We start from the raw sequence: 16,804 nt of genomic DNA on the forward strand, positions 1-16,804 counted from the left end.
GTCAGTGACATAAACTGTCCTTGGGTGGGGACAGAGACAGCTTACTCAGGGTGTCTGCTGATAAAAGCAGCTGCGAGATCCTATCTGTCAGGGACCTGTTAACTGGGACATAACTGAGTTATGAGTGAATGCCCTTCTAGACATTTTCACTTTACATAACTTGGTAGACAGAGCTTTAAGCTTCCAGACTTACAGAGAAAATAATCAGACTCAATTTTCTTTTCTACAAACCAAAGCTTCGCATTTCATGCTTTAGAATAGTACATGGACATGTATAAAAGATAGCATCTTAGAATGAAAGATAGTATCTTATAAATAAGGGGTAGCTTTGGGGATCTCCAGGGCACCCCAGCAGATCACTGGTACCCTCGCTGGGGTGTGTTCACCCCACCTGGGGATGCACTGACCTATGGAACACATTAAAAATTGGAAGAGCCCAAGTTATACCAGCCAGGTCCTTGGTTTAAGTCATAACAAAAATGGATACAGAGAATCAGAAGGGTTTAAACAGAAAATGCTCTGTTTAAAATATAATTCACTTCACAGAAATATATTTTACATACAGCTCTTGAAAAAAATATATATTCTGTTACCAGAAAGTGAGGTTCAAGTATTCTGTGACTTGGTACAATATAAAAAAAATGTGACTAGTTTTGAGAAGACTGTGAAGAGAATAATGACTGTCACAAACAGTATTATAATTGACTTGCTACTAAAGGGTTTGGGGCATTCTGCCATGCATTTTATGAATGTGTTTCCACTGGAAAATGAGTATTCAAAACTCCAGCTCAAAGGTATTCATCATAGCTGGTCAAGTCTTACTGGCCTCATCGAAAATCACAAATAAGAACCAACTTCTTCCCCTATACGGGGGTGTGAATTGATAGAATAATCGAGGGAGGTTGGTCATTTCTTTGCCTGAGTCATTCACCTTCATCTTGTAAAATGACCTTTCACTTAATTACGAACAAAGATAGAATTTTATCTTGTCTAGGGTTTAACAATAGAAAACATCAATCTCTTAAAAACTATTGGCCCTGGCCAGTTGCTCAGTGGATAGAGCTTTGGCCTGGTGTATGGATGTTCTGGGCTCAATTCCTGGTCAGGGCAAACAGGAGAAAAGACCATCTGCTTCCCCCCCTCTTTTCCCCCTATTTTCCTTCTACTTCTCTTGAAGCCATGGCTTGATTGGTTTGAGTATGGCCCTGGGCACTGAGGATAGCTCTGTTGGAGTGCATAAGCCTCAGGCACTAAAAGTAGCTTGGTACTCAAGGATCAGCCCAAGACAGGGTTGCCTGGTAGATCCCAGCAGGATGCATGCTGGAGTCTGTCTCACTATCTCCCTTCTAACTAAAAACAACAAACAAACAAACTTCTGCTATGTTCATACCTTTGGACCTTTGGTGACATCTTTACTGGGCTCTAATACAGAGTTGTACAATGGACTACCTTATTGCAGGGCTAAAGAAATTAGCCAGTCCCAGACCTCTCAAAGCCCTTAGCATAGGATCACAGACACACAGAGAGAGAGAGGAATGATAGATAAAATAGATTATTACAACAAAGCAGTGAGTCTGGATGTTGAGCTACATGTGCAGGAGGGAAAGAAAGCTGATCTCAGGGATGAAAAATCGGATTTGGCTTTTCCTATCTTTTTTTTCTGTTTAATTTTTAAAATAGATTTAGAGAGAGGAAGGGAGAGAATGAAAGAGAAAAACATCAATCTGTTGTTCCACTTACTTCTGCATTCGTTGGCTGATGTGTATGTACCCTGACCAGGGATCGAACCTGCAACCTTGGCCTATCGGGATGACGCTCTAACCAACTGAGCTACTTGGCCAGGACTGGATTTGGCTCTTTCATCTGTCCTTTGACTGCCCCATCTTTAACTTTGGGGTACTTTACAAACCTTTTTATTGTGATAAAATATACATATCAAATTTTGCCCTTTTAACCATTTTTTAGTGTACAATTCAGTGGTATTAATTATATTCACAGTGTGAATGACCATCACCAGTCTCTTCCAGAATATTTTCATCACCCCAAACAGAAACCTTTAACCATTAATCCATAACTCCCAATTATCCCCTGCATCTAGCCCCCGGCAACCTCTACGCTACTTTCTGTCTCCATGAATTTGACTACTCTGGGTCCCCCTTATACGGGGGATCATACAGTATGTGTCCTGTGTGTCTGGTTCATTTCACTTGGCATGATATCTTTAGGGTTCATTATGTTGTAGCATGTGTCAGACTCCATTCCTTTTGATGGAAGAATGATATTCCAGGGTGGGCATTTACCACATTCTGTTTATCTATTCATCTCCTACCGGGCACTTGGCTTGTTTCTACATTGAGATATTGTGAGTAGTCCTGCCATAAACATCAGCATGCACGTATGCATGTGTGAGTTCCCGTTTTCAATTCTGTGGAGTCTGTGCCTGAGTTATAGGGTGATTCTATGTTTAGCTTTTTGAGGAACCACCAAACTGTGTTCTGTAGTGCCTACACCTGGTTAATACAATCCCACCCGCAATGCAAGAGAGTTCCAGTTTCTCCATGTCCCTGTCAACACTTGTTATTTTCTGGGTTTTGGGTAATAGCCATCTTAATGGGTGTGAAGTGGTCTCTCAATGTGGGTCTGATTGCATTTCCTGAATGATTCATGATGTTGGCTAGTTGGGTATCTTCTCTGGAGAAATGTCTACTCAAGTCCTTCGCCAAATTTTTATGGGGTAATTTAATTTTGTCTGCATCTGTTCACACAACTCAATTTAGCTGCTAACAGAACTGAATATATGGGACAGGAATGGTATCAGAGGGCTGTAGGACTCTTTGGTTCCTTTTCACCCTTTTGAAAGACATCCTTGGTTTTCCCATTTTAGAAAAATGTTCTCACTCTGAGCAGCATCACTGCACGGTCCTCCAGAAAGTAATCTGGGAGGTTCAGCACTGAGGTAAAACATGGTCAGCGAGATTACAGCCTACACATGGGACAGGCTGAACCTACAGTCTTTATTCCTCAAATACTAGCTGAACACACACTATGTGCCAGAGACAATGTTAGGTTCCGTGGGTACAGGAGATGGACACTAGACAGAGAGGGTCCTTGTGTATAATCCACAGGAAAAGAGGGACAATAAACAAACAGACCATGAAATCTGGGTGTAATAATTGTTGTGGGAAAAATAAAACAGGGTAAGTAAGGTGGTGGGATTACGATGAGGAGGGTCCTGAAAAGACAACAGTCAGTGGAGGTCTGCATGAAGTGAGGGAACAACTCAAATGTATAGCAAGGTCGGATGAGGAGCATTGCAAGTGGACGGAAGAAGCACGTGCAAAGGACCTGGGAGGAAGCGTGCGTGACGTGATCAGGAACAGCGGGAAGGCCCGTGAGGCTGGAGCAGTGAGGGGAGGGTGACAAACTAATTACAAAATTTATCCAAATCCTCAGTGAACACACCCCCTGCGGCACCAGGGTTGTTTGGCACTGACTCAGGTTCACACGGGCATTCCTGTTACTCCATACAAGTTTAAACAATAAGCCCCTTCATGCTATTTCCATTACCAGGCAGGAATTACATTTACCATAGATTATTTTTAAATTTTTAATCATGATAAGAATATGCATAATATGAAATTGACTATTGCTACTATTTTGCCACAGGTATATTTAGAATAGATATTATGCACAGGAAAAAAAATGGGACTTAGGTCAGGGTTGATTAAAAACAAAAATAACCCTTAAAAATATGGAGTAACCGTGGCCACTCAGACGTCCAGATAGGGTCACTGCTTTTGCTTTAGCAAACATGAAATGATTGCCTGTCTTGAAAGTGGATTTTTTCTGGAAACGTCAGCATTTTTTCCCTGGTCACCGTGATTCTGAACATGCTCCTTAAAGGAGAAGAGGCTGATCTCAGACGGGGTGCTCACCTCACAGGTCTCTCTGCACTCAACCCTTTCTCACTCTCCTCACAATGCACTTATTATCTCTGCTCCATGAAAAGAAAACGTATGGCCCTCGGTGAAATGAAGAAACAACTTTGCATTTCAAAACTTTCATTGCAAGTTTATTTGTCTTCCACAGAGTTAAAGAGCTGCAACTTTTTAAAGTTTGCAGCTGTGGGCGATCTGAAACGAAGGTGAAGGTAGGTTGTTTCCTAAACACAGCAATTGGGATGGCTGTGACTTGTCCCGTACTGGGACTCAACACCATCTCTCTCTAGCATGCAGTGAGTGCCCCTTTGTTCTCCCAGCGTGTGAGACTTTCCCCCTCCATCCTTAGATTTCTTTTTTTAAACTTGTATTCAATCGAGAGAAGACCTGCTTCCTCTTCCTTCCTGTAGTAAATGGCAATGAATGCTGTGTCCCAAGAGCACCCCGGTCTACTGCAGGCCAAGGACCCTTCATTCTGGGGTGGCACCAAACTAATATGGCCATGAGTGCCCCCGCAAAGTGTCCAGGGAAAGACTATCCCTGTCCCTCAGAGTCAAGTCCAGGGCTTCTGGAACATGCATGGAGTCACTCAGAAGTCCTGTTAAAATGCACACTCTGGTTCAGGTCTGGGATGCGGCCTGAGATGCGGCCTTCCTAACAAGCTCCCAGCGACGGCTGGTCTGGGAGCAGCAAGGACAGAGGCCACGTCCCCGACAGACTGAGACGCGCCTTCTTCGCAGCGAGGCTCCCGGACACTGCCTGCTCACAGCCGCCTCCACCCACGTCTCTTGCCCTTTCCTTGGAAGCCCTGGCCCTTGGCCTAGAACCCGCACGGGCCCCCACTTCTGCCAGCCACCTCGCGTGGTCCTACTCGACCCGAAGGCTGTGAAACTCTTAGGCTACCAGTGGAACCGGTGACATTAGCCACTTGGCTTTCACCTGACCTCCCCCTCTTACAAAGACCAGTGGGGACCTCAGGCTGGCCAGTCCCAGACCACCTGGACTTTCTCCTGTCCCTGACCCTTCGATCCTCTCTGATTCTTTTTCGCTTGTTTGTTCTCTCTGATAGACTGTTATAACGCTTGCAATGAGGCCTTCAGCACACTTCCCCAAGTCACCTGTCCCCCAAACTTGTCATCAGATGTCCCTACCATGTTCTCAGGGTCCCCCCCGCCCGAATCCTCAGTTACCTGCTCACGAAGCCCCATAGCCCGGTTCTGGGTTACCCATGCCCGCTGATCACCCACTGCTCATGCACCCACACCCACTCCACTGGCCTTGAGCTCTGTACGCTGTCTTCATCACCAACCCGATGCCAGCCCTCCTTCCCGGTGTGGCATAGTCCGCTCTCCCCCGAGGAACCTTGCCTGGGGACCATGGCCCACAAAGCCTTCTATACTTCCTGACTTCTTATGAGGCATGTCATCTGTTCCATATCTTAGTATCTCCCAATGTCCTCATGGGGCCACCTCCAGGAACTTCTACCAGACGAGAAGCTTCTGTAAGAGAATGCTGCCTACCTTCCAGATTCCCTGATGAACTGAGTCACTGGACCTGGGCAGAGAATGGGACAGGAGCCTCACAGTTGCCAGGCTGGGGTCGGAGCGGGGACAGTATGCCACAGCCCTCTCCTCTGCCGTGGTCATTACCACACTGGGCACTCTCTAGCCATCGTGCTTTTCGGGGCCTTACACCCCACATCCAGTGCTGCCCTTGACCCCTTTGAACTAGTCTCCTCATACTGCTTTTTTTTTTTCTTTGATCAACACATTGGTTCTTTATCTTCTTTTGTCTTAGGCATGGCTGACTAAAATCCACCGGTGTTTGTTTGGCACCTGGTACCTGTAAGTAATCACTGAGCCAGGTGTGGGAAGCCAAGGCTCCTCCTCCACGCCCATGTTCACAGGCATGTGCAGCATCGCCTGGAAGCCCCATGCAAAGGCAGGTTCTGGTTCCGGAGGTCTGGGGCGGGGTCCGAGATCCTGCATTTTTTAACAAGCCACCAGGGGATGTTGATGGTCTTGAATGGCAGGGTCAGAGATGACATTGAAGACCGGAGCCAGAACTTCCTCACATCTGCGAACACTACACAGAGGGACTCAGCACTCCGCCCACTGGACACAGATGCCATTGGTCTTGGGCAAGAGTGAAGAGAGGACGGGCCTTACAAAATGCCTACTGTGTGCCCCCAGGACCTAGGCTGCAGACCCGCCTTCCCTGATGCCCGGCACCCTCACCAATGCTCAGATGCTTAGTGAGGAGCAGACTGCACAGTGCTGGGCATGCAGCGAACGCTGAAACTCTTGTTCAATCAATGAATCATTTTTCCTGAAGGACGATGTTGATCGCAGAACTTCCTTTTACCGAAAACTGTAATAGTTTCCGACTAGTCCTGAATCAGATCCACACTCTCAAGCACGGACTTGGAAAGACTCCACCAATTTTGTGTAAAATTAGAGCTACCCAGGGGGCAGGGGCTGCAAAACCCAGATGAGAGCTCTCTTCCTAGGCTCCAAGTCTGTTTTCTAACCAGGCAGAATACGGGTCTGCCTCCCTAACATGCAACACAATTGCTCCATCCTCTTCTGCCTGTCATTCCCACCCGGGAACAGGGTGCCTGTTCCACTGGGTGCGGGCCCTTTCATGAGGCTACTTTAGACTCACGCTCTGGTGCCCATCACCTCTGCATCCCCTCACCTGTGAGGACTGCTCTGCACAGCTGGGATGACAACCAGCGGGTTGTGCACGACAGTGCTTTGGTCACTTGTAATATTATATACCAATCAGACCTCAATGACCTGGTTACGGGGCCCCAAGTGAGACAAGGAAAACCCTAGCCCATCAGAAGGGAACAATTATTTATGGTTTTATTGTTCAAATTTTGAAACTTTGTGACCATCAGATATTAACAGTTAAAGTTTAGGAGCAAGATTCCAGTTGTGTTCCCACTGAAGTTAGTCGCCCCTATATGGTACAGCCCATTGTCATGGGGCTGGGGCCTGTGTCTACATTTCCTGCTGTTGAGCATTAGTGACACATTCTTATCCTCCTTCCAAACTCCTCTGGGGGCTTCCTAGCTCCAGAGAAAAGCTTGAGACCTGGCAGTGACCCAGAAGCTAACTGTGTTCTGACCCTCTTAGTCTTCTCCTGCTACGTAGGGCAGTTCCTTTGAAGGTTCTGAAAATATGTCCTAGTAGAAATGATTTAGATTTGTGCCATGGTAAACACATCAAAATAGGAGCCCCAGTCATTTGGGCCAAGAGAGGAGTCCCCAAGTTCACTGTAATTACAGTAATACCAAGACAAGACCTGTAAACGCATCATAGAACTACACTTTCCTGCTCACTGGACAGAGCTCCGGGGCTGCAGGCCTTGTCTCTCCTCCTTTCTCCCTGTGTCCCCGCCACCCCTACTTCCTAACCACCCAGCACAGAGCCTGCTGACAACAGTGACATAAGCACAGGACCGTCTGCTGTCTGGACTGGAGCAGCGGCAGGGCCGCAGGGCCGGTGAGTGTGGGGCGCACAGAGGACTGGAGAAACGGCAGAGATGACTCAGCGTGTCACACTGCTTCCCCCTGAGTCAGGGATCAGCTCACTGGCACACGGACCCTGTACGGACAGTGCCCAGGGAGCCTCTTCAAACTCAATTAGTCTAAAAGTCACAGCATTTTCCTTTCTGCCTGATAACAGTGAGAGCCCTCGGTGAGTGGACATCCTCAGGCAGACCTCCGCCAAGACAGACTGGTCACAGTATGCCCCAAATGCTCAGAAACTCACTCTGTCCCATCATGCCTGGAGATCTCTCTCTCTCTCTCTCTCTCTCTCTCTCTCTGCTCCCCACACTATTATAAGAAGATTCCCGGAGGGGGTCAAGACCATGCCACTGGAGCAGACAGCTGGGAGGAATTCCAGGTCTGCTACTTAGGAGCTGTGCAAACATGGTTAAGTTCCTTAGCCTCTCTGTGCCTCAGTTTTCACGTCTTCTGGCTAAGGTGGGGTGAGGATTAGAGACCGTCTCTGTAAAGCATCCAGCACGTGACTGGCATGCAGGGGGGATTCAACAAACGGCAGGTACTTTCAATCTATGCTAACCACACACAAATAACCGAGAGCAGCGTTCAGAACCTTCTGATGGAATCCCATAGTGGTCAATAACAGAAATTCTCAAACTGAAGTGTGTGTCAAAAACACCTGGTTGTTAAACCAGACCTCAGGGCCTCGTCCTAGAGTTTCTGATTCAGTGGGCACAGGGTGAAGCCCAAGAATCTGCATTTCTAACAAGTTCCCTGGTGCTTTAGATGCTGGGTCCAGGGACCACACTCTCCACCGGACAGGGTCCTCGCTCCTGAGGTTTGTTCACACAGCCCCGCATGACTCAGACCCAGTGCCCCCAGCTGGCCTGATCCTTCCCTGGTCCCCCTCGCAGGCCCTGGGCTCCAGACGTCCAAATGGGACACAATTTTGTCTTGCATGCTCTGCATGTCCCACCTTGGCCCTGTCCCGTCTGTCCAGTACCAGAGCAAGCACCCCCTGCCCCGTCCTCCACATCAACCCTGTCCTGCTGCTTCTCCAGGGCATCTTGTTTGTTCTTCTGCAGTGGGGGTCAGACCCAGGGAACTGCAGGAAATGAAGGCTGCAATATCTGGTCGTCCCTTGCGGACAGGGAGCCTCCCAGGGTCAGAGGCTGGGCAGCTCAAGTCCAAGGTGTTCCATCACCTCTTAGGGGCTTTTGTTTGTTTTTGTTTTTTACTAGTAAATGCAAATAAGAATCCATTGAATGGAAAGGAACAAAAGCTGCCAGAGAGGGTTAGGAACTAGAATGAATAACCCTGGGCAAGCGGAAGTTGTGGGCTAACAATCTTCAATAGTAGAACCATTAAAATCAAGATGACATCGACCAAGTGATCTTCACCCTATGAAAGAACGGATTTGAGGAAACAAGGTCAAATTGTGACAAGGTTTAAGTCTGCTCTGGGGAAATTCCTGAAACTGAGGAGTATTGAGTGATCTCTCAGGGGTAGCAGGGCACATGAGAGGAATCTTGACTAAACTTTAACAAAGGGCCCTGGCCAGTTAGCTCAGTTGGTTAAGAGCGTCATTCTGAAATGACAAGGTTGTGAGTTTGATCGCCGGTCAGGGCACACAGAGAAGAAACCATGCGTGAACGAACAGAACACAAATGAATGCTTCCCTTCCACCTCCCTTGTCTCTATCTCTGTATCTAAAAAATAAAAATAAAAAACTAAAAAATTAAGCCCTGGCCAGATAGCTCAGTTGGTTAGAACGTAGTCCCGGAGCGTGGCGGCTGCTGGCAATTCCCCGGTCAGGGCACATACAGGAGCAGCTTGATGTTCCTCTCTCTCCCTGCCCCATTCCAGAAAAATGGACAGATGATCTCAATTACCATGAAAGTTTCAGAGGTTTTACATCGTGCTTTTTTTTTTTTGGGGGGGGGGGCAGTGAGACTGACTCTGGCATGCGCCCTGACCAGGAACCACTTGGCAACCCCCTCTGGTGCCAATAATCAAATCAACAGAGCTATCCTCAGCACCTGAGCCCAACGCACTGGGACCAACAGAGCTATCCTCAGTGCCCAGGGCGGACGCTTGAACCAGTCACCAACTGAGCCACTGGCTGTGGGAGGGGATGAGAGAGAGAAGCGGGAAAGGGAAGGAAAGAGAGGCAGAGGGTCACTTCTCATGTGTGCCCTGACCGGGGATAGAACCTGGGATGTCCATACACGGGGCCGATGCTCTATCCACTGAACCAACCAGCCAGGGCGCCTTGCTCTTTTTTTTTTTTTGTACACTGCTTTTATACCTTGGGTACAAAGCTGAGAGGAGGGAAGGGCCCTTTGCAGGTTTCTTTTAACTGGAGATGCAATTGGCAGCTGTTTGCGATACTTAAGGATACATATTTAAGTTAGCTGCCAACTATATTACAAAGAGTAACAAATGTTTTTAAACAATTGACACTTTAGGGAAGCCTTCCTTTCCCGCTTGGGGGATATAAGGAGAACCCAGACCAGCCAGCACTGCGGTGCTGATGAGATTTATGCAACACCACCCATCCTCTCTTCCCATTAGCCAGGGTTAACCGTCATATCTGCAAAAACGTTCAAGTTTTTCTTCCTCATTTTTAATGGGAAGTCTTCAAATTTCTGGTAGCTGGAGGAAGTGGCTCTTGTCTTTTCAACACTGAACAGGAAATGTAATGTTATTATTACTCCGATGAGCTGAAAGGCTCCTTTTTGCAGTCGGGCTCTTCCTGCCCCTTGGAACTGGGCAGCTGTGACTACATTCGAGCCAGATGGGCCTCTGTGTCATCGGCAAGGCTAGGATTTTTGGAGTTGGGCCAGCATGAGGGTGCCAGGCTGAGAGGAAGGGAAACACTCATCTTAGGCCCTCGCAATCCACCAGGAAAAAATATGGTTTGTGCAAGTGAAACTTTTTGCCAAGCTATGGGTCCAAGGTAAATACTGCTTCTGCTGTGGGCAGGTGACCTATCTGAGGCCCACATGGAAGGACCATAGGTCAGATCACACCTGCTCTAATGCTGGACCCCCTGGGGGTCACTGGCTGCTTATCTCTCTGTAGTCCTGAGTTTCAGGGCTCTGCCTACATCCTGAACTTCTGAGTCCAGACACCTTTAGGTCAGGAAATGGCTCTAAATTCCAATGCACACCAACTTCCTGAAGATCTCACCGCTTTTTAGCTTGTTTACCTCTATAAAATTTAAGGACCTTGGTCTGCCCCACAATAATATAATCCCAAGCAACTGGAGTTCAATAGTCTAAACTTCATCTTTCATTATTACTTGGTTAGAAGAAAAAAAAAAAGGACTCTTTACTTGAACCGGAACAATATTTTGATTGGGACAAAGACAGAAATTTCCTCAATAAACTGTGAAAAAGACAATCCAAATAGTCAGCTATTTGTTCTGACATCAACCACATCTTCTTTCTTTTTTTAAAACAGTACGTCCAACCAGCCCACATCCCGGCCTTGTATTGTCAGCCGGCGCGGCCGCTCTGGCTCCGAATGGCTCCTGCACTTGCCTTTCCCTTTCACCGCAGCGCTGACCTCACTCAAGGCTTTAGTAGGCTCTGGGAGGGGCAGCGGCCTCCTTTCTGCCCCCTGGCCCCACCCCGGACAATTCCCCGTAGCGCACAAATCTGATCACGTTTCTCCCCAGCCCACAACCCGTCCAGATAAAAATCTGAAACTCCTTTACTTGCACACAGGCCCTCAGGGTCCAGAACGCTGTTCTTGTTGATTCCTGAAGACACCGCCAGGCCCCTGCTGGTTTCCCCACGGGACAGAGCACACGTGGAGCCCCGACCCACATGCTGCTCTCTCCTCTCTTTGTGTGCTGCAGGCACGCAAGACCACATGGTAAGGCAGAACGCGGTATTTCTCCAGCCACTTTCAAGGCAGGTTAAAGCACTTCTTGGCCTGGGCGTCCACCACTTTGCAAACACACCTGGTCACACTGCGTTCAAGTGTCTGCACGAGTCTAGACGGACCCCCGCCCCCGCCCCCGCCCGCCCTAGGCCCGGTGCAGACTGTCCCACATGCAGCAGGCGCTCACTTTGCTGAAATAAACAAATATACTGAACACAAATTCCAACTTATTTCTCACTATGGGCGCCATGCCCTGAATGGGGTAGCCCCCAGAAACCAGCGACTGAAACAGACAGATATCAAGTGACCAGCGCAAGGCCGGAAAGCAAGGGCTTCGCCCCTCGGGGGTGCTGCCGTGAGAACAGCAGCGCCAGCCAGCCCTGGACAACGACCGGCCGACCCACCGAGCCGGACAGAGGGGAAGCCTGCTGGGCGGGCGGGGCGCACCGGCAGGAAGCGGACTGACAGCGGATCTCAGAATGGGGACAGAGATATGGGACGCTGTGTAATCTCGCTCTCCGCCCACTCAGCCTTCAACCTCAAAAGCGCACTAAGAACTTCAGAAGGGCGAGCCGTCTGTTTCGCGGAAGCCCCCTGTTTCGCCCTTGGTTTCTTCAGGCTCAGTTCTTTGGGGCAGAAAGGATGAAGTGAGCTTAAACTGTCTTCCTAGCAGTGGACCCTATAGGAAGCCCACACTTGGCAACCACAGGAGACACAGACAAGGGGAGCGTGGGTGGAAAACCTAAAGGTGCTTAGAGAAAGTCACCTGCAGGCTGAACCCCACCCAGGCCAGCCCTGGACGCATGAAGCAGGGTCAGGAGCTGTGCTCTGGGCAGTAGGCATGCTGCCCTTGTGGGCGGGGTCAGGACCCTGCAGGGAGACAAGCCAGTGGCTCTCCTGGGTGCCACCTGGCCAGAGGGTTGATGCCCCAGGGAGTGGGTCACTTGTAGAGCTGATGGCCATCACACGGACGCAAGCTCACTTTGGCAAAAAGAATGGGCCAGACAGCATTCCTAGTCCACTGGACACGGCATGTGGGAAAAACACTAATACTTTTTTCCATGCACTTCAAAAATAGAAAAATACAGTGGGGAAAATGTGATACTGACACGGCAGATAAAGTTCCTGCAGCACCTTCTTAAAACAACACTCTCTGCAAAGGAGGCCCTGGCTCGGAACTCCCCTTTTCACGGCCTCATAAAACACTGATTTACTGACGACCTTCAAAGATTCACCTTTATTGTTTCAGTCTTCCTGGTGTGAGAATTTCTGGTAGATAACTGCAAAAAGCAAGCTCATATTTCCTTATCAACGCTGAGAATGCTTTCATATTACAGATTTGCCATTTTGGGGGAAAAGGGTAACCAGTTGGAAGGAAATAATGGGAGAGGCATTTGAAATAATTTTTACTGACAAAATGAACTAGAAGGCCACCAATCTGTGTGTCTGTGGCTCTTTAAACGAGACATGAACATGCACCAAGCTTCCCCTTCACAATGAGATGGGAGGCAGGGAGACAGCCCATGGAGGTGCCCAGCACCCGCCGATCCTATAGCCCAGATAGAACTCCACCCTGGGGAATTTCCTCTACAGGGTCTCCCCACAGGTCTTCCAGGGCCCTGAGGCCAATCTGTTTCTGATTAGTGTCCTCATCACCTCAATAAGGGCCATACAAGAGTTATCTCAAAAACTGTAAATGTTCACCACCCTGTCTGTTGGTGAGGTTTCCTGAATTAAGAGCTTTGTACTATCTATAAAGTCATAAAAATATGAGGGGTTGTTTTTTTTGGGCAATATTCCTTTGAGCCTAAACTACTCACGCCATCCTCTCAACTAAAAAATGTTCTTCCTCAACTGTTTCTTGGAACCTACTCCTTCTCTTGCTTTCCTACCCACCCTCTAAAGCCGCTTCAGAAACCCCTTCCTCCCAAAGCCCTCCCTGATTCCTCCAGCTATACTCACTCCCACTACTCTCCACCACACGCCACATGTCCCCTGTCACAGCTGCTCTATTCTCAATGCACCTTTGCCCGCCCGTCTTGTCCTCTCCTCTGGACTGTGACCCATGGAGACCCAGCTATCTCCGCTTTGTTTCTCACAAACGCAGTGTTTTACATCCCCATAAATGTTTGATGGTCTTGAGTAGGAATGAATCTGTGCATCACCAGTTACCTTAATGAAAACGGCATGCTTCTATAGTTCCTCACTTGGAGTAAACAGCAGAACTAGCGACATGAAACTGTTTTCATCGGTAGGCAAATGCCCTTATGTCTGAAAACAAATTCCCTCCCAAAGACAGGCAGACAGAGATATAAACACAGAAATGTTTTAAAAGGCAAAACCTACAGCCTTCCAGGTAAGTGCCAATCTATTTAATTAATGTAAATGAAACAAAGTACAATACTTGCAGATAAAGCACTTTCTAGAAGCTGTTTTGCCAATGATTTTACAAAACCACTACCCCCAACCATACAAATGAGCTTGCCAAGACTCGCCCAGCATGTGATTACTACCTTGAACCTGTAGCGAAAGGAATTCCTTTTTAAAAAGCGAATCCGTTTGCTAAGGAAGCAGTCATGGTGAAGCCTGTCACCACAGTGTTTGTAGGGAATAATGCTGCATTTCCACTTTCACAGTTAGTGGATTTCCACTGGCAGGACTGGGCTTAAACTATATCATTTGATTAGAACATCAGCATCATTTGATTGTTTTGTCTAGATATGATTTCAAAATACACATAATTCAAGTGGCCAAAGGGAAAAGAGAGGGGAAATAGCACCAGTTGAAAGGTCTCGCTGAAAAACAAATTGATTTTGAAGACATTTGCTGTTAATATGACAACCTACTTCGTTTTACACACATACGGATAGTTTTCCCAACAACATGCGAGAGGCTTCTTCAAACTGTTCAGCTGGAAGCTTTTTCTCTTATGGCTAGCTGTTCATGGGATCCCCTGTCCTTTGGTTCAAATAAGGTAGCTAGTGCCCTGCCAAACCTGTTGAACGTCTAATTAAGCAACACCTCAAGTGCTTAAAATGAAAAATTCCATTAGGTGTCTGGCTTTCTTGTCCCTCCAGCGCGCAAAGGGACCCGCACAAAGAGGAAGGACAGGGAAGGCATCTCCACCAGCATTTTCTGCGCCAGCCTCTGGCAGATTGATATTTTTGTCAAGGCGTCTCTCCCAGGGTAGCTCTTCCCCTCTTCTCACTCAAACGCAGGCAGTTCTGCAAATGCCTCTCCCGGTCTGCACGGGGGCTCTGGGCCATAATCGCGCACGCGGGGAACGACAGCCTAGCCAATTGTATCAGAGAAGGGAAATATGAAACTGCTGAAACCGAGGAAACCACCCCCACTTACCCTTCCTTCCGAGGAACTTCCAAGCCGACAAGGTTTTCACAGTATTTGCGGCGCTAGAGTTGCCCTTAGATTCCCTCCCAGAGGACAGGAAAGCGGTAACTGGCTTTGTGTAACTGCAACTGAGCTGAGTGATCGGACAGAGACAACTCCTCGCCGAGGACTGGGATCTCCGAGGACGCTCACTGAGGGCACCCCTAGCACTTTTCACGCTGAAGCCCCTCACCAGCCACGGGATACTGTGTCTGTGTGGGGTGGGGGTGGGGACGGAAGGGCAGCGCTTGCCGTCCCGCCCCAGCCGGCGGAGCTCGAGGGCAGCAGAGCTGTTTCTGGTTCCCCTCGGGCTTGAAGCGCCGCGAGAACCTCGGTTTCTCCCTTTGCAAACAGCATGTCCTAACACCATCAAAGGTTTTCTCGGCACAAGTGATTCTACGGTCATCCAGGGCCAGAACCTGAACTAGTGGGCCTTAAACTGCCTGTGGGAGAAGTTGGGGGTAGGAGGGAGACAAGGGACAGATGGAAAGGGGGGTCAGCATTGCTGCAGAAACTGCCCAATTCGGTTTCACCGCATGCTCCAGGAATCCCCGCGAGGCGAGCGGTGCTTCAGCCTTCTGATGACCGGGGACACAGAGGTTAGGAGCCGGTGCGACGCCCAAGTAGAGGGATCGACCTAGAGCTCCCGGGGGACGCCACGTGACCTGAGAACTGGTATTTAGGGATGGCTCCCGAACGCGCGCATGTCTGCGCCTCGGAGTTCTGCCTCGTGTACTCAGGTGCCGGGGACCCGCGGCCCCCCAATACCCGCCCACTTGCCCTTGCCCTCTCGTCACCGTCCGACTCGCATAACCGCCTCCCCACGATCCCACGTCTCTGCCCCCAAATCCTCTGCTCTTGCTTGTCGGTCCAGCGGTCGCGACGTCCCCCAGCACCCGCGCCCGCGTGCCCGCGCGCCCCCCAGCTCCCGAGAAGGCGCGGAGCGCGGGCGGCCCCCCTACCTGCAGCGGGCCGAGGCCGAGCAGCGCGCAGAGCGCGAGCAGCGAGGGCAGCGGGCGGCGCCGCCGGGCGCGCGGGGCCATGGCGCGGACGGGCGGGCTGGGCGCCGCGCTCTGCGGCCTCTGCGGACCGGGTGGCGTGGCCGGCCGTCTGGGGACCCGGGTCTGCCCGCCCGGCTCCGCCCCCGGCGCCCCGCCCCGCCCCCGGCACCTGTCCCCGCCCGCCCCGCTCGGCGGGGCCCGCTGCGCCCGCCAGGTGGTGCCCGAGCGCGGAGCGCGGGGGGCCGCCCGCGCGACATCTGCTGCCGGGGCGAGCGGAGACCCGGGGCCGGGGGTGAGGGCCGTGGGCGCGGCGCTTAGCCCGGGCGCACCCTCCCTTTGCTCTCCAGGTTGCACGCCACCAGCGGGCAGTTTTGCGGCGACCTGACTTGGTGTCTTTCAAGTTCGCAGACAGCTGCCAACGCGTGGGCTTCCCACGGAGGGACGCAGCCGACGGCCAGACCCCCGACCCCAGCCTACCCCCCCCCCGCCCCGCGCCCTCAGCCCGTCCAGGCAGGGCCTCCCCAGGCAGGAACGCGAGGAGGGGTCTTGTGCACTACAGCGAAAGGGCACCAGCATATCCAGGCTCACGCAGTCCCCCTGCACACTTGCTGGCCGGCCACTTACTCTCCTCCCGGATCCGGCTCCGGGCTGCCAGCCACCACCGTCTCTGCCCCTCGCCCCCGGCGAGGCACACGTCTTGGCGTGGCCCCTTTCCTGGTAGAGAACCTGCTCGCCCTCTGGGGCACAGCACCTGTCACTCTTTCCCTAGGAGTGTGTCTTCCCTGCCACTCTTTATTTTTATTTATTTTATTTATTTTTTAGGGAGAGAGATGAATTGGGGGTGGGGAGTTACAGACAGAAAGGGAGAGAGATAAGAAGCATCAACTCATAGTTGTAGCACCTTAGTTGTTCATTGATTGCTTTCTCATTTGTGCCTTGACTGGGGGAGGGGGACTCCAGCCGAGCCAGTAACCCCTTCCTCAAGCCAGCAACCTTTGGCCTCAAGCCAGCGCCCATGGGGTCATGTCTGTGATTCCACGCTCAAGCCAGTGACCTCCTGGTTTCCAACGCAG

At 50.2% G+C, this 16,804-nt stretch overlaps 1 protein-coding gene across 2 annotated transcripts in view; it reads right to left on the bottom strand.

Annotated features, from left to right (window-relative positions):
- The window catches only part of TNFRSF11A (TNF receptor superfamily member 11a), a 58,422-nt gene extending 42,570 nt beyond the window's left edge, over positions 1 to 15,852 (bottom strand). For both annotated transcript variants that reach the window (XM_066352947.1, XM_066352946.1), the window contains exon 1: positions 15,693 to 15,852. In XM_066352947.1, coding sequence (XP_066209044.1) covers positions 15,693 to 15,773 — 81 coding nt within the window. In that variant the 5' untranslated portion in view covers positions 15,774 to 15,852. The remainder of the gene's footprint in view (positions 1 to 15,692) is intronic.
- Between the last annotated feature and the right edge of the window lie 952 nt (positions 15,853 to 16,804).

Source organism: Saccopteryx leptura, chromosome 11 (assembly GCF_036850995.1).
Source record: "Saccopteryx leptura isolate mSacLep1 chromosome 11, mSacLep1_pri_phased_curated, whole genome shotgun sequence".
NCBI classification, from domain to species: Eukaryota; Metazoa; Chordata; class Mammalia; order Chiroptera; family Emballonuridae; genus Saccopteryx; species Saccopteryx leptura.